Raw genomic sequence first — 18,918 nt, 5'->3', positions numbered from 1 at the left:
CACTTTTGTGTCCTGAGTGTCCACAGAAATGAAAGCAATAAAGAGTCCTCATTGCTATGCCAAATCACACAGTGACATGAGCAAGCATTTTTTTCAGAGATTAAGAAATGATGGAATAGGCCCCAGTGATGAGAGTAGGATGCTAATTCCTCTCTGTTCTTTCTTCCTATTCCTGCAAGATGTGCACAGTTTTTCAATTTTTGGCACCCTAAACCTAAATGAAGGGATGTGGTGGCTTAGTGGTTAAGATGCCAGTTCTGATGATCGGACGATCAGAAGGTTGGCAGTTCGAGGCCCAAGTGCTGCATGATGGGGTGAGCTCCTTTCACCAGTCCCAGCTTCTGCCAACCTAGCAGCTAGAAAGCATGCAAATGCAAGTAGATACATAGGTACCACTTAAGTGGGATGGTAACAGTGTTCAGTGTAGTCATGCTGGCCACATGATCACCAGAGCAGTCCTTGGACAACACTGGCTCTTAGGCTTAGAAACAAAGATGAGCACCACCCTCTACAGTTGGTTATGACTAGACATTTACCTTTAAATCTGTCTACCATCATAGTGATTACAAGCTGGATTTCAGCTGCAGGAGCTATATCAGTATCCTTTGTGAAACGAGTGAAGTTAAATTGTCCACAGCTGCATTCCACTCTTATTACAAACCTGCCTGTCCATATAAGGTCTACATGGGATATATATATTCCCAATTTCCTCTTGGGTTCACTGTGTCCTGTTTATGATGCAGGCCCCAAATCAGGTGTGAATTTGTCTTCATGACATCTACACCTAATTCAGCATTTCTTCACCTTAATGCAAACTTAAAAAATCTTACATTTTGCTCTGGGTTTTTGGCTGTCCCCTTTTGGAGAGTTCTTCTTTCTCACATAGTCTCTGTGAGCTGCCTGGTGGTGACACTGCGGGCACAAGTCATTATTGACATCAGAGTGAAGTGCCCAGTGATAACATGGCTGGGTGCCTCACTGTGGCTGCAGCTGCAACACCCGGTGAGAAACGGGGATCTTATAGGAAGGCAGTTGCTATGAAGAAAGAACAGGCAATGGGGGTAAGTTGGAGGGAATTTAGGGCCAGAATACGCTGGTAGAATCCCAGAGTATTCTGGACAGTGAAGACAAGCCCTAGTGCCAGGGGGCAATGTCAATAAGGAAGAAATGGTTTTTATGGTTTGAAGATGGTCCTTCTGCTCATATGCCCCCTGAAGCCCCTTGCACTGCTATGAACATGGTTCCTATAGAGGTTGTGCAGCCTGAGAATGTGGACAGGATCCTTGGAGAAGTGAGGACCACCACGTGCTTACTGGATTCTTGCCCTTCCTGGCTTCTGAAAGCTGCCAAAGAGGGACTGGCTGAGTGGGTAAGGGGACTGATAAATGCCTCACTGCAGCAAGGCAGATTTCCATCCTGTCTAAAGGAGGCTGTGGTGAGCCCATTACTGAAAAAGACCATCCTGGATCCCACTATTTTAGATAACTATAGGCCAGTCTCTAATATTCCAGTTTTGCATAAGGTTCTGGAGTGAGTGGTGGCCTCCGAGCTTCAGGGGTTTCTGGACAAAACATTATCTACATCCTGGCTTCACACCAGGCTATGGTACAGAGATAGTTTTGATCACCTTGGTGGATGACCTTTGCAGGGAACTGGACAGGAGAAGTGTGTCCCTGTTTGATCTCTCAGTGGCATTCAATACCATCGACCATGGTATCCTTCTGGGATGCCTTTCTGGGATGGGACTTGAGAGCAGTGTTAAACAGTGGTTCCGGTCTTTCTTGGAGGGGCGGGCCCAGAAGGTGGTGTTGGGGGACTCCTGTTTGACTCCTTGGCCATTAGCCTGTGGGATCCCTCAGGGTTCTGTTCTGTTCCCCATGTTATTCAACATCTACATGAAACTGCTGGGAGAGGTCATTTGGAATTTTGGGGTGCGGTGTCACCAATATGCTGATGATACCCCAACTCTATTTTTCGTTTCTGTCTGACTCCAAGGAAGCTGTTTCTGTACTGAACCAGTGTCTGTTGTGAGTAATGGGTTGAATAATGTCTGGAAACTTCAGCGGGTTCAAAATACTGCAGCCAGAATGCTGACCGGGGCCAGTTACTGGGAACAAATAACCCTTGTTAAAACAGCTTCACTGGCTATCTGTTCATTTCTGGGCACAATTCAAAGTGCTAGTCATGACCTATAAAGCCCTACATGGCTTGAGTCCAGACTATTTGAGAAATCGTATCTCTCCATACAAATCTATGAGAGCCCTAAGATCTGCAAGACAAGGCTTTCTCTCGGGGCCACCAAGATCATAGGCTTGCCTGGTGGGGACACGAGAGAGAGCCTTCTCGGTGGCTGCTCCCACCCTGTCGAACTTCCTTCTGTGGGAGGCTAGACTGGCTCCTTCCCTGCTGGCCTTTCGCCGGCAAGCAAAATCCTTTTTATTCAAATAAGCTTTTTTAAAATGATGCAGGCCTGGTTTTATTTGTGTGTGTATGTGTTTTAGATGATGTTTTTAACTTTTGTATATTTTATGTGATTTTATATTGGATATAGATATTTTAATTGTTTTTAATTTTATGTGATTTTAAATGTTTTATCTGTGAGTTGCCTTGGCTCTGTCTGGGGAGAAAGGCAACACATAAATGAAATGAAATGAATGAATGAATACATTTCTATCACATCTTACTTTTCCATAGAAATTGGTTTGACATGTTCTGAACAGAGTGATAGAATAGATAGGCATTTGGTCTGAACTATCATGGTCCTTCTTGCATTCTTACATGAAGAAAGCACAGGTGTGTATTTGAGAGAGATATTCGTTGCTACCAAAAGGTCCTTGCAATCAACATTGCAACATGCCTTGAAATTAATAAACTAACTGAACATTTTCAAATTATCATATCTCAGTTTTACATTTATTACAGTATTTTCATAGTCTGAGTGGTTTTAAGATCATCTCTTCCTTTGAAAGAGAATATGCTAGAGTTTATTGATGTAAGAACTGCTGTGAGCAAACAAAGATTTAAGGAATAGGAATGATTTCATTTTTAGAATTTGTCCTAAGCCAAGGCCAGCTGCTGTACAATTGTTTGCTAAGCACTTTATCATGGAAATATTACTCTTTGTCCTGTAGACAGTTGGAAAGCAAAGTCCAGGTGTTGAGTGGGTGAGTCTCACAGGGTTAATATGTATCCCATATGCCTTATGGTGACATCTTGAGTATAAATACTTGGAATTAAGGTGAGTTCCATGAGATGTATTTACAAGTAATTTTGTTTGTCTTTCTCCTTAATATAATACAGTTCCTAATCATGTGATATTATGTTGCATAACCATGTTAGTGTAGCCTCCTGCCAGGGATTTTAAAAAAATAATATCTAGGAAGACCATCAGAAGCCTGAAGAGAAGTTGTGATACTGAGCAACAAAAGACACAGCAGTGATATTCTAGGGTCACATGATCTATTATGCAGTTGAAGCATCACTGAATTCCATGACATACTATTTTTATTCAGATTTTATTTGTTTACATCCCACCTTTCCTCCAGTAATGGGACTCAAGGTGGCTAACAACATATTTAAAAACAATACAGATAAAAACTATACAAAGCCTTTAATAAAAATATGAATACAGTGGAGCCTTGCATTACGCGGGGATAAATATGGTACCAGCTTCTGACACGTTAAAAAAAAACATTGCCAGTCCCTCACACCAGTTAAGAAACAAGGATCCAAACAAAGACTCAAGTAGCTGCAAGGCTTAGAGGTTCTGAAGGCTAGATTTTTCTGTGTCTGTTATCACCCCAAAAGCTCTAGAGCAGCGGTTCTCAACCTGTGGGTTGCGACCCCTTTGATAGGGGTCACCCAGGAGCATTGGAAAACACAAATTTCTTATGGTCTTAGGAACCGAGGCACCACATTTTTATGGTTGGAAGTCACCACAGCATGAGGAACTGTATTAAAGGGTCACGGCATTAAGAAGGTTGAGAACCACTGCTCTAGAGAGTATGTACCATCAGAGTTATTTTTCCCTGTATTGCAGATGGGGGGGGGGGTGCTTCCTGAATTCATTATACTGTCCACTATGAGAACTTTATTCTAAACTACTGATTTGATATTTAATTGATTTTTAAATTCTAATAACATACAATGATTGACAAAAATACAGAGGAAATATAAAAGGAATAAATAAAAAATAAACAAGACTGTATTACAGAAACCAAAGCATACGCCCATACAATACCTAACATAACAGTCTAAATTCATTATGCTATACAGTGGACCCTTGTTATACGCTGGGGTTTGGTTCCAAGATCTCCCATGTATAACAAAATCCGTGTATGCTCAAGTCCCATTGCATATAATGACATAGCAAAATGGTGTCCCTTATAAAAAATGGAAAATCAAGGTAAATTTATACTTTTTTGTAACATTTTCAAACCGTGTATGCTTAAATCCATGTATAAAAAATCCGTGTATAAGAAGGGCCGACTGTAAATTCAATAATTTATCCAAATAAAATATATTTCCAAAGATTACTGTGCATAGTACGAGGGTGGTAAACACATTGTTGTTGCAGTAGCTAATATGATTGATGCCAAGTTTCATAAAAAAAAGTTATCTGTCTGATTGTTTCTAGATTCTCTATGTGCTGTCAATTTAGGATGTCGTTTTGTGTCCCATTTTGGGAGAAAGGTAGGCTATACATCAAATCAGATCAATACAATTTTATAGGGAACTATGCCCCAAAGCTTATTTAATCAATCTGCAAATGCAGGGACTTTGCAATCTTTTCAAAATCCGATTAATTGATTAATTCCTGTTTTAATTTATTAATTAGGCAAGGGTGAACAATGACATACAGCTCTTTAACACGGTAGAAATAAAGCAGTTTGGTAGCACTTTAACTGTCATGGCTTCATCTTGTGAAATCCTGGGATTTATAGTTTGGTGAGGTATTCAGGCTGGGCTGTCAGCGGGCTCTGGTCCCTCACCAAATTACAAATCCCAGGATTCTGTAGGACAGAGTCATGGCAGTTAAACTGTTGTCAAGCTGCTTTATTTCTGCAGTGTGGGTGCACCCTATAGACTTCATTGCTTCCACCTTATACATCTACATGGTAGTCTTGAGCAAATGTGGATGGTTTTTAAGTTGGAAGGTGTTTTTTTCCCTTTTAGAAGAAAAGTTTGTTATGATACATTAATGTAAAAGTATGGCCCCTCTGTCCTTGTTCCATTTAAAAGGATTTCACTAATAATACCTTTATTATAAAGTAACCATCCAGGTGATTATATCAGCAGTTTGGGGAAAAGTGCTTTGTGTGCATGTTATCTCATTTGATCTTGTAGGGTTTTTTAAAAAAAAATCTTGGCAACAGAGCAGTTTTGACTTACTTTAGATAAGCAGGGCTTTTTTTCCTCTTGAGATCATTTTTGATAAATGTTGATATTTCATGGTGGCTGGGTTTTGCTAGTATAGGATGCGGGTTTTTTTATTGTACAGTGTGTGTCTGTCATGAAGCAATGTATCTGTGTGTGCAGATGCACAGACATGTATAGCTTGCATTTATTAAACTGTATCTGATTTGAGATTGAGTTTGTTTATACAGTTTTATTCCATGACACCAAAGACTTCATGTAAACCAGTCCTAATTCTCAGTGCACTGGATTGTGTTCCAATCAAAGTTAATTTAAAGAGTCTTGTAATGATTTTAGCACTAAGAGAGCATGCAGACTAGAACCTGTTTTTATCTGATTAATCTGAACTCAGCCTTGCAGTTAACTAGCTTCATTTTGGAAATACAGTATGAGTGTACATAGGAGCTTTTTGTTTTTTCTTAATGTGAGAACAAACTTCTGGGAGATCATCAATGCATTTCTTCTTGTTATATACTGGTCGAATCATATGAGTCTTCATAAGTTTTGTTGGGGGCAAGTTAGTATATCTCTCTTAATTAGTAGGAAGCCAAGTGTTTCTAAGGTGGGGTACAGACCACCCAAAAAGGGCAGTCTGCCCGCGCCTTGTTTGGCTGCTCGAGGGAGCCACAGCGGATAAACCCCCTGGCTCCCTCGCACTGCAAAAAGAACCCGCAAAAAGCGGGTTCTTTCTGCAGCGCCATAATGATGCCACAGTGCGTCAATGGTGCACTCGCGGCATCATTATGGGGGTGTGATGTGCAGACGCTAAGCATCCGTCGCATCAAAATGGTGGTGCCCCGTGTGTACAGTATGGGTGGTGCGCCCTCGGCCAACCCCTAGCATGTGACAAGGGCGCACTATAGGCCCGTCTAGATCAGGCCTATCTTACTCCCATCTGAGGCCTTAAGTATGACATGGAAGGTGCTGTGTGCTTGTGATTGTTCCATTTGTAGGCATGGATCATTTTGGTCAGTCCCACTGAATCAGTTTTTGAATAATGAATCAATGCATAGGTAAATTTAATTGATCCAATAGATCTGCTCTGGAGCTAACAATAGAATTCAGACCATATTCAATTTTTTCCCTAAACTTTCAGTGCAAATTCTTACAAAGAACTCATAGGGATTTTCTTGCCTCAGTCCATTCTAAATTTGCCTTAGGGGTGTATGTGTGGGTGTGTGTTAATGTCCTCAGGTCAACCCCAACTTATAGCAAACCTATGAATGAGACATGTCCAGGACATCCTATCCTGAATATCACTGCTCAGGGCTTGTAGACCCTGGGCCATAATTTCCTTGATTGAATCTGTCCATCTTGAATACAGTCTTCTTCTTTTCCTGTGGCCTTCTGTTTTTCCATGCATCATTGCTTTTTCTAGCAAGTCATGCCTTCTCATGATATGGCCAAAGTACGACAGCCTCAATTTAGTCATTTTGGCTTCTAGGGAGAATTCAGGTGTGATTTGTTCTAGGACCCACTTACTTGATTTTTTTTTAGCAGTCCACATCCACAGAACTCTTTTCCTCTACCAGATTTCAGATTTTCTTCCTGTCAGGTTTCTTCACTCTCCAGCTTTCACAACCATATATATAAATTGGAAATATGATAGTATGGGCAATCCTAATTTTAGTGTTCAATAATATATCGTTATGCTTCAGGATCTTGTGTAGTTCTTTCATAGCTGTCCTTCCAAGTTCTAGTCTTCTGATTTTGTGATTGCAATCTCTATACTGATCAGAGATTAGGCCAATGTATGGGGAAACATTAACTCTTTCAATTTTTCCATCATCTGCCTTGAAGTTACCTTAAGACTAAGTAGGAAAAGGCAACATTGAGGGTTGTAAGTATCCCCCAGGACCCCATGTAGGCCTTTCTCTTCATTATAAATGAAGATAAATGAAGCATTATAAATGCTCTCAGGTGATTGGCAGGGAAGGAAGCAGAGATTGAGATTGGTTGTCTTGCAGTAGACCTAATATCAAGAAATAGACATGGGGAGGGGGGGTGCACTAGGGTTGACACCCAAGAGGAAAAGGGGAGGTAGCCTTAAAAAGTTTACTGATGAGAAGATGGGGAGGAGCCGCTTACTTATTTTGTTTTCCAGAAACTGGTTAGATTGACCAGTATGGTCTGGATAGTGCAGTATCTTGTAATAATTAATTTATTTACGGCTATACAAGGACAGAGCAATGAAAGCAAACTGACCTTCTTAAGCAGGCAGTAGATCCCTAGAGTACAACTTCTGCGGTCATACCTGTACAACCAAGGTGGTTCCTCTAGTTCAGCTTTCTATGCTTCTGGCCAAGCCATAACTGACATAGGGCATCATGCCTGGATCTCTCAATGTCTTGTGCTTTTTGAAAAATCCTCTATGGTAGGATGATTGGATTAGAGCTGACAGAAAATGGGGACTGCATCAATTCGCCCACATGTGTAGCATACTTTGTTGCTGCTACAATGGGATTTGTTTCTGGGGAATCAAGTCCACTTTCTTCCCATGGCCCCTGATCTGACTCAAAATGATTGATCTAATTTGGTTTGCATTCTGTTATATCTCATAGGAGCTTAGGGCAGTTAACAGTCTGCATAAAAATACTCAATAAAAATTACAATTACAAATGCAGTAGGTCTTTGGTATCCACATGTCTTTATGGTTTCCTCATGAAACTGGTGGATCTCTGATTCAAAAGACTAAATTGGGGACTTTCCAGGAGGGATTTTTTTTTAGTTTAGTTACATTTCTCTGTTACTGCAAAAATGACAAGAGCTGAGTACCATCTTAAAAACAAATGTAATTAATTGTGACTTTTTAAGGCTACAGCCTACTTCCTCTGATGTTAATTTATACAGTGCTAATTTGGCATGTGTGGGAAATGCTTTCTGTCAGGGTTTTTAAAAATGCATTTACCTGAGTTTCATCTTTCAAGTCAAACTCAAGAACAGATGCAATTTGCAATCAGAAATCCATACCTGTCTAGGTTTGTGATGCAATCTATGAAAGACAAAATACCTTCAACAGCAAACAAAAATACCCTATACATTTCTAAAATGTGCCCAAATAGACAGGTGTCCATTTGAAAAATGTCCAGAAACTATATATTCATATTCATTTTTATTGAAAACAGTTTATACAAAATTGTGGAGAAGCGTATTTTAGCGGTTCACATTAATTGATTAATTGATTGCTTCTACTGTGCTCCTCTCCTTACTGTGAGGAGCTCAACTAACCAGGAATCAAAAACTTAGTGTTACTCTTGAAACAGGATTCCACTTGCACTGCAGAGCTAATACAAGTTGAAACTACTTTAATTAACTACTTTAATTTCTCAGTGCTATGGAATTCTGGGAATTGTAATTTGTGGTGGCATTAGAGCTCTCTGACAGAGAGGAATAAGTGTCTCACAAAACTACAGTTCCCCAAATTGCACAGCACATAGGCCAGCCTAGAGGTCTACCATATATTGTTATGCTTCTGCTACTTGGTATGTTTCTACATTCTCCAAAACAAGCAGTTGCTGCTCACTTCACTAAAAACACTGCAGCAATTCGTTGGTAAAGGAGAATACTGAAAAAAATATGCCCTCTCTCTTCACTGTGTAAAGAGACCCTGGTAAAATTGCATCCAGCTTATATAGGCCTATGACTTTCAACACTTGTGAAAGCAGGCCTTAAGGATTCCTTAATAATGTGAGACTTCATCCTGAGTTTCAGAGTCAGTGGGGCATAATCATCCCTGGCTGGACTAGGGAGTTGTGGATCTACTGTTAATACATACAGAGGCAAACCAACTGCTAGTGTAGGAGATTGGGCAAAATGTCCTTTCTTTCATACCCGCCCCCAGATTCTCCAAGTTAAAATATTAATATTTGTACAAGAAGAATTTACCATAGTGTTTAGAGCTGGATTAAATATTTTTTCAAGAAGTCACTTCCAGTCTTATAACTTAGGTTTAAATGACAAACACTGTGAAAAGTTTAATTGCACATAGATTCCAGAGAAATGTAAGGCCACTAGCATCAGTCTTCATGAGCATCCTACTATTTAATAGGGGCCCTCTATACCTATTAGTGCCTTCCAAAAGGTGCTGGCATAGTTCTCTGAACATACCCTCTGCTTTATCACTCAAAGTCATGCGCTGGTACCAGCATCAAATTATGGGAAGATTAGAAAAGCAGATCAGCAGGAGATGCATCAGCAATATCTAGCTGGCTGCGTCAGTTTCAGCCAGTACAGCTGTGAAAACAAAAGTTCATACTCCATGTGGTTTTATGCTAAAGGTGTTTCTTTTGCTAATGACTACAGTTTAAAGCTGGTATGTTCCAGAACACTTTGCTTTGCTGCCTCCTGTTATGAAGCAGAATTCCCCTTTGTATTTTAAAATCATTGCTCTTGATTCAGAAAGTTGATGTAAAAGCTTGTATAGTTTAAATGCTTTGCTATGTTCAGGCAGCCATTTGGATTACTCTTTTATCTTTTTCCTCTGGCTTGTTTGTAGTTTCGCAGGGTCAGGACTGCCCTCCTACTCTCCAGTAGTGTTCTCATATCTTAGGACCTTTCTTCTCTGGTCCTCAGGGTAAGGGAGAGGAATGTCAGGGCAAGGGCATGTGTATTTTTCATCTGTTAGACTTGCTAGATTTGCTTTTGATTTGAATGACATACTCTGAGCAACTGTGGTTGATGCTTAATGACATCATCCTTACTCCTTCAGGATTGGATCTTGGCATCTCAGGTCCTAAGTTAGTCTTTGACTGGGGGACTTTATTCTTTCCACTGAGAGCAATAATTGGAAAAGAAGACATTTTAACTTGCAAGTGGTGGTCTAGGAACACTAAAGTCCAAAACTCACTGCAGAAATAATCCAGTCTGAGGCCGCTTTAACTGCCCTGGTTCAATACTAGGGAATTTTGGGATCTGTAGTTTTATGAGACATTTATGAGACATTTAGCCTTCTCTGTCAGAGAGCTCTGGTGCTGCAATAAACTACAATTTCCAGGATTCCCTAGCACTGAGCCAGGGCAGTTAACATGCTCTCAAATGGGATTATTTTTGCAGTATGTTTGGGACCTAAGTAACACATGCTATTTTCAGGATCCCAAAAATACTAAAAAAAGTAATCCACTTTCAATAACTTTCTCTCACCTCATCTTCTTCTTCCTCACTCTCCCACCTCACCCATTGCTTCACCAGCCAGCTTAATGTTCATGAAACAACTAACTTGCCCTTTCCAGTTATTTAAAGGAGATCTATTTAACTTTAAAACCTGCTCTGTAAACATTTATAGTTCAGTTCATTTAGGAGTGTCTGTGTGAGTGTGTATCCCAAAATGAACTGAACTATAAATGTAATATATATCCCTCCATATTTGTGGCTTTGATATTTATGGATTGGATTATTCACAGATTTGATTAATATGTTCTCTCTGGGAATATCTAAGTCCTCTAGTGCAACTCTATGGTCAACTTTAACTAAAAGTTGCACTGAAAGACCTAGAGATTCCCAGAGAGAATAGTATACTAGGCATTTGTAGCTCCTCCAGTGCAGTTCTGTGGTCAGTGTCTGTCGGACTTTGACCACAGAGTTGCAGTGGAGGACTTAGAGATTCCTAGAGAGGTGTCCTCTCAGGTAAAACATGGTGTTTTTATTATTTGCGATTTTTCCATATTCACGGGGGTCTTGTGCCCCTAACCCTAGTGAATATGGAGGGACAAGTGTATATATAGTATATGTAGTATATAGTCATACACATGCACACACGTAAACTAACTGGGTGACACTCTCTCTGTCTCAAGAGGATGGCAATAGCAAACTCCCTCTGAGGAAACTTGCCAAGAAAACCTCATGATAGGGTCGCCTTAGAGTTGCCATAAGTTAGAAAAGACTTGAAGGCATACAGCAGGAGCAACAACAATATATGTGTCTGTCTGTTTGTATATTTGCATGCAATATAATCATGTCAAGTTAATATGACCACCTTAGTGAAAATGAGTGAAATGTGAGTACATACTCTAAGTTGACATCAATGGTAACTTCAACTGGATTGGGTCTAAGTTCCCATTACTTACATGCAGAAAACAGAGACTGAGAGAGCCTTCTGTGTCTTTTTAAAAAATGTAAACAGGGAAGGGGGATTAGAAGAGTTTCTTTCTGGCTGTAGGCTTTCCATGTGTCCTGATGGTGTTCAAACTGTCATTGAGCTCTTGGACAATCATGGGAAGGCTGCATTGGAGATGAAGTTCAAGCATCAAATTAAATAGTTCTCTTTATTAATGTGATTTCCTTTTGACTGGATAAACTTGAAAATTACAGTTCAGTCCCCACAAGTATGTTAATACTTTGAAAAAATAGAGAAACTTCTTATAACTGTGGAGGAACTGAATAATTTTAGGTTATAACCTATGCTTATCTCATTATTTAATGGCTGTGCTGTAAATTGTAGGCAGCAGAAGCATATACCGTGAAATGGAAGATTACAATTATGCATCAGTATTCCTGCAACATGATGTCTCGCTAATGTCCCCAGGGATTTTTTCAACAAATAACCTATGTTAATTGGCTCAGTACCTGTATGTCTGACATGGCAAAAATTTAATAATTGCAGCATGTGTGCATGTACGTGTGTGTGAGAGATAAATAAATATAGATCAAGTTCCTGAATTGAAAGCTGTTTGGGGCAAAACCATATCCTTGTACTGGTTTGTCTTATGTCTAACAGAGCGTGGTTCTATTGCTGATTAGTTTCTGAATTCCTTCATGCCATTAAGATATAATGGAGAAGAAGAGAGTTAACCATCAAGTGACATTGCTTTGCATTTGCAATAATACTGCTCCTATCTAACTTATGCTTTCCTTTGCAGAAGACCCGTTTAATTATTTAAGACTGCTTTGATATTATCCATTGTTGGTATTATTTCATAGTGTACAAAAAAGCACCTTACCAGTATGATTGCAAATCAAATTACTGTGAAGCATTTGACTTAATTAAAATATTATCCGGCTATGGTTTTTACCAGGCTTCTTGCCACTGGGATTTATCTTGGAGGCTCTTGAAAGGAACTAATGAGAGCTTGTCATCAGTCAGTATATTTCATTGCCGATTGTTCAGTCAGTAATCTGCCCTCTCCATAGTCACCCTTTGAGATGGTTGGTATTAACAGTATGTGCAAAAAATAGTCACATTCACATAAGGAGACTGTGGTGGGAAAAAGTCACCACATTAAGCTTTGTTAGTTCACATTAAAGCTTTGTTAGAATACCTTTTGGGGGCATAATTTTGGGTCAAACTTCACAGGTTTTTCCCCCCTCAAAATTTAATTGTAGATGAAGTAAATGAAAGTTAAATGAAAGAAACAGTGTCATGCTTTTTTTTTCTGACTGGTTTTACTGCCTCTCTCCAAGAATGGGAGCAGCTCTACAGGATTGTATGTTTTGTTTGTGTAGTAGCAGGTGCACTTCTGTTGAAATGGTTATAAAGTGCTCAGTGACGGTTGCAACTTCCTTGTCAGTTTTAATTCAGTATGTTTAGTGACTGCTAAACAAGCCGATAAGCAACAGCCAAACATAATGTAGATGGAGCAGAAAAAGAAAAGACAGACTGACTTTCTTTTATTAACTCTGCCCCCTTGTTTTATGTATTTGAATGTCATCTTTTGTAGTTCCAACATGTTCATAACAGATTCTGGAATGGAAAGAGCTGCTCAAATTCTGGTGCATTGTGAATTTTCAGAATATAAATCAAGAGCAGCTGCTGCTGCTGCTACATATGGCAGCAGTGATAGAGAGAAAATGTAGCTATAATCAAGGTTTCCTCCCACCCCTTCCCTTTCTCAGTCCTCTGGAGATTTTACTCATTTCCCCCCTCTTTGTTGTTTGTCCCCCTCTCCAAATTAAAGCTGGATGATGAGGTGACTACTATTCAAGTGAAGGAACTGGACCAAGATGTTCTGGTGCTTAAGAAGGTGTCGTCACATAGCCCAGCCCCCACAACAGGGAGTGTCGAGAATGATTGGAGGTAAGAGGGTTTTTTCCTTGGGTGCTCAGCCACAGCCCTCTCTGTCTCTCACACACACCCACACACCACACACACATGCTGACTGCAGAGCACTCAGCAGCTAGATGAACTCACCGGCAACAGAACAGAGAGGGAAAGATACAGCAGCATGTAGGGAATGTCTTTGTTATTTGCCCATACAGTATGGGAAGTTCTAAGCTGAGGATCTTTGACCCTCACATAGAAAGGAAGGATTCTGCCTTGTTTCTAGGCAGGGAGCTGCCTTTACCCACCTTCGATGTGCCTTATTTTAAATACATTGATGAAGAGGATGAAGAGGATGAATGGAGCAGCCGCTCTCAGTCTTCAACGGAGGATGACTCTGTGGACTCTCTCCTTTCTGACAGATATGTGGTGGTGTCTGGGACTCCTGAGAAGATTTTGGAACACCTCCTGAATGACTTGCACCTGGAAGAAGTACAGGACAAAGAGACAGGTAAATTACAACTGCACCTTCTACTGAAAAGCAGCTGTGTCCGTGGGTTTTTTAAGTGCACATAGTTAACCAACTACTGTGCAGATAATGTGTATTATGGCATTTTTGTACAGTACTAGCATTTGCACTTTAAATTATTTCAGTTGTAGTGAATTCAGGATACTCCTGTTTGATATATGCTGCAGTTAAATTGATTTTTTTTATCATCTTATGTTTATGTGTCATATGTGTTTGAAAGGAGCTCAAATCTGGAAAGGAAAAGTTAACCTTAACAAAATGTTGTGCCCACTGGCAGGCTAAGCTATAAAATCCAAACAACTATAGCGATGGTTGTTTGACATGAAGAAAGTAGTAAGCTGAGATACATAGCTGCAAGGCACATACGTCAGCAATTATTTAAAGTTCTTAACATCTACATGTTTGGTACTAATTTCTGCTACTTATTTTGTTATTAATAGTTTACCTATTCCATCCCGGCACATGCAGTAGTGTACTGAATGCAGTATTAATTATCCTCCTTTTCTATTGTGATTCTTTGTAGGCTAAAGCTTTCACTTAATTGGCCAGATGACTTAATGTACATTTTATTTAACAGTGCCATATGTGTGTATGTATGTGTGTATTCACATTGTTGTGTTCATGAGATTGCCTGTAATTTGTTATGAAATTTGATTTCCCCCACACCACAATATGCAGCATCATAACCTTCTGTAGCACTTGGCTGTCTTTAACCTGGAATTGTAATTTTGTTCCAGCCTAGAGCAATTATTATATTGATCAGGCTGCTTGACATACAGGTTATTTTTCAGCTTGATTCTCAGCTTTAATGTACACTTTGCTGTCACCAGAATGCCTCTGGTAGTTTATCAGGATCACTTGCAATTTATTTATAGTTTTAATTAAAGCAGTCCTGTGGCTCTCCTTTAGATTTTTTAGTATAATTGCAGAATAGCTGCAATATTTAGTAGATGTGCATGGAGTTGATACAGGCTTTTTTATTTTTCTTAGTGGCGCTACAATGCACATTCTTAGTGCTCTTTTCCAAATGAGATTACTAAAAATAAACACATTTACCAGGATTAAAAGGATTAAAGAAGAAATAACATCTGTGAATTCCTTTAGCTTTCTTGAGTCAGGTTCTCTGGTCCTCAAATCAGTACAGTATTGTTAAGCAAAAGGCATTTGTGCATAATTGGACAATGTATATTTCCTAAAGCTAAAAGAAAGACCATGTATCTGATTTCTTGTTCTGTCCACTGAGCTGGTTCTCTAGGATTAGAGATTAATATTTTTGCAGAGAAAGCACTGCTGTGTGATTGATGTGCTTCCTCAGATGTAATCGCAATAATGTTGTATGTTGTTTCACTGGTGCCAAATGATAGGCTATATAATAGAGGTGGTTCAGGCCAGAATATTCTTGGCTATACCCATGGAAATAGAGGGGATCCTTTATGAATAATTCTGTATTTAGGTTTGAACAAATGATTAACTCTTCATGTAGATTACTATATGCTTTATTACTGTTTGGGTTTTATTGAACAAAGATAGAAATTCCTTAGTCATGTAGCACATTGTTCTCAGATACTCTTTAACTTCCAGAAAGTCTACTTTAAAATAATGTTTACCTGGCTTTAAGTGTTCAGTGTCCAGCAAGTCTTTTTATTCACTGTTTTCCTCCTGTTTCTCAAACTTAAACTCAGCTGTTAACATTTCATTGTTCCAGTCTATAGGTGAAAAATGGCTATCTGAGCATGACTGGCGGTGATTACAATGTATTCAGTGGTTGGTTGATTTCCTCTACATTTCCCCACCCATATTGTATTCCCTCATTCTTTCATGTTGTCAGTCCTGTCATAAGTTTGGTTTGTTTCTGAGAGTGGTAAAAGAACATTAAGTTCTTTTATTTTAAATTAAGCCAGACTTAAAGTACACTTAATGAAATCGCCCAAGAAGTTGACAAGATAAATATTTCAGGGGTACATTGCAGATATAGACATAACAAGAAATTTGAAGAAGCACTGGTGCCATTTCTCTGGTGGCGGTAGTAGGGCACCATCTCTTTGCTGGGCTCTGCAGTACCCTTTGTTATTTGTGGTACCTACAAAAGTTCCTCCAGGCGTGGTGGAGATGGATGTCATGACATTATCTAAAGCTGCTCTTAAATGTGACTCCATCCCAAGCCATTTGAGAGACAAGGCTTCATCTAACTTAAACAGGCTGATGGATCTATGCAATTCACTGATGGTCAGATACACCCTCTATAAAGGTGCTCCTTGTGCGTGCATGCACATGTGAGCTTCACTCTCCTATGCTGCTTACCCTCTGACAGAAAGTAGGTGGGTTGCTACCTGTCCACTTCTTCTGGACTTTCAGTTGAATGCCTGTTCTTGTGCTTGCTTTCTGCTTACATTGCAGAATTCGGTTGGGGAGGACACCTGATTACTAATCATGTAGAACCAATTGTTCTCTAATGGCTTGAGTCTCCACAAGCCCTTCATTTTTTTCAGTTGTCACCTGACCCTGGCTGGGAGCCCAGTAATATTTTGGCAGTATTCCAGTAAGATCTCTCATTGCTTTACTAACCTTGAAATTTGCCACAATTTGCTTTTAGAAACAGTGCTCAGAAGTAGCATTTCCAATTTCAAAACTAGCACATGTGATTTTTTTACTTGAACCCACAGTTGTACTACTTGTTAGGCTGTGAGAGACCATTTGGCTTTTTCTGAAGATGTTTTGATCAGCATTTACTTTGTCGTTATTTTTGTGTGGCTTCAATTCATTTCTGACCCAAGGTGACCCTATCAGGGGTTTTCTTGGTAAAATTTGTTCAGAGGAGGTTTGCCAGTGCCTTCCTCTTAAACTGAGGGGGTGTGACTTGGCCAAGGTCACCCAGTGGGTTTCTATGGCTGAGTGAGCAATTGAACCCTGAACTCCAGAATCCTAGCCCAATGCTGAAACTACTACACTATGCTGGCTCTCTAGTGTTATTTAAGCTCTGAAATGAATCTATGCCTCCTTTGTGTATGCCTTAACATCAAAATTATAAGAAAATCTACTTTTTTGTAACATTCCCCAACTAGCATGGCCTGGGGCTTTTGCTAAGCTTGTGGTAAATAACTTTGGGGCTCAAGAGACAGGCAAAAAGGGGCGGTGAGACACTGCCCCTTTCTGCCCCGGAAGCAGGCTGCAGCAACCACATGAAAAGGGGCTTCTTTTTGCACCACAGAATGGGCACACCGTGATGACGCCCCTCGTATGGCACACCATTTGGGCACTGCACACGGCTGGCATCATCTTAGTGCACCCTGTGTAAACAGCAGCGCGCCAAGATGGTGCATATGGTGTATGGTAGGGCTTGGGAGCGTGTGGGAACCCCTCTCTTCCGAGCCCTACTTTTGGCCCTAGACTGGCACAAAGTGCGAGTCTCTACTGGGCTATAGTTAAACTCCACAGTTTAATGTCATGTCACATTCAACCTGAAAAGTTCATGAGCAGGATATATTCTATATACTGAACAATACAAAATGATCTGTTTGACCTGTTCTGACTGGCAAAGGCTGTCTGAGGCATCAGGCAAAATGCTTTCTTAGCCCTTCCACTGGGCAGTTAGGTGCTACTGTCAGGAAGCAGAGAATAGGAATGTATTAATTTCCCACAATGGATGGGGTCCCGAAGGATTTAAATTGGTGCCAGTGATTTTGTAAATTTATCCATTAATGATAATGAAATGGTGTTAATGCAAATTTATGCACTAATGATACTGAGGTAGAGTTGAGTCATGAAGTGGCCATGCTAGTGGTACAATTTATTATAGATGTTAAGAACAGAAGGGCATTGTAAAGGATTCAGGAAGGATCTGTCCATACATTATGAGCAAATGGAGTGCATTTTCAACAATATAAACCAGATCCCATCTGATCTTGGAAGCTACGCAGGGTCAGTTCTGGTTATTACTTGGATGGGAGACTGCCAAAACATACCAGGTGCTGTAGGCGATAATTTAGTGGAAGGAACTGGCAAAACCACCTCTGAGTATTTGTTGCCTAAGAAAACTATGAAATTAATGGAATAGTCATAAGTCAACAGGTGATTTGAAGACACATACGTTCACAAAATAATACATTGGGGCTTGTTGTCCCCTCATGTACAAAACAACTGTGTATTTGTGTTATAATATTGTTTTATTATTGTTGCACACCATTTAGAAATCCTCAAATCTACGCAGTCTATAAGTATTCTTAAATAAATAAATAAAATATGGGTGGTGTCTGAGCTAGCAGTGACTGACCAGAACAGCAATTAGGATTTTTAATGGGTGATTGAATGAAAATATGGTCTCAGTGTCTGCTAGCTGTAAAAAAGAGCAAGATACAGCAAGCTAACGATCGTCTCACCCTAGACTGCAACTTTCAACACTTCTAGCAAGCATAGCCAGTGGTGATAGATGATAGGAGCTGCAGTCTATCATCTGGTGAACCATACGTTATCCATCCCTGATTCGGTGGATCATTAAGAAAAGGAGTGGAAAGAAAACTACTCACATCATATTGTCTTTATATATGTATAATATCACAAAACTTGTAAATTCAGAATCTTCTAAGTATATAATAATAATAATAATAATAATAATAATAATAATAATTTTATATTTCCCACTTCTCCCTGTGGATCGAGGTGGGATTACAACCAGATAAAATCCATACAGACCATATAATAAAATAAATCTTAACAACACTAAAATCCCCACAAAATTAACCCTCATAATACAATATTAAATACATAATACAAAATTACAGAGCTAAAAATTAAAAATTATATTACATAATCAGAGACTGGGTATAGAGGTGGGTAGACTGCTTATACAAAAATAATAATAATAAATTGATACAGTTTTTTCACTATATATAGATTTATCTTTTAAAATATGTTTTATTCTTTTAATAACTATCTAATAGTTTTTAAAATGTTTTTAATTGTACTCTTTTTAATGCTATGAAGCCACTCTGAGTCCCAGTCCTGG

General features: G+C 39.5%; 1 protein-coding gene across 4 annotated transcripts in view; it reads left to right on the top strand.

Annotated features, from left to right (window-relative positions):
* Positions 1-18,918, top strand: part of RAPGEF5 (Rap guanine nucleotide exchange factor 5) — a 179,622-nt gene that overhangs the window by 97,431 nt on the left and 63,273 nt on the right. For 3 of the 4 annotated variants that reach the window (XM_042475396.1, XM_042475397.1, XM_042475398.1), the window contains exons 10-11: positions 13,305-13,423; positions 13,810-13,898. The exons of the other annotated variant lie outside the window; for it this stretch is intronic. In XM_042475396.1, coding sequence (XP_042331330.1) covers positions 13,305-13,423; positions 13,810-13,898 — 208 coding nt within the window. The remainder of the gene's footprint in view (positions 1-13,304; positions 13,424-13,809; positions 13,899-18,918) is intronic. 4 annotated transcript variants of the gene reach the window in all.

Source organism: Sceloporus undulatus, chromosome 6 (genome assembly GCF_019175285.1).
Source record: "Sceloporus undulatus isolate JIND9_A2432 ecotype Alabama chromosome 6, SceUnd_v1.1, whole genome shotgun sequence".
Classification (NCBI taxonomy): Eukaryota; Metazoa; Chordata; class Lepidosauria; order Squamata; family Phrynosomatidae; genus Sceloporus; species Sceloporus undulatus.
Note: the sequence above shows the minus strand (reverse complement) of the source record. Positions and strands in the feature narration are given on the sequence as shown.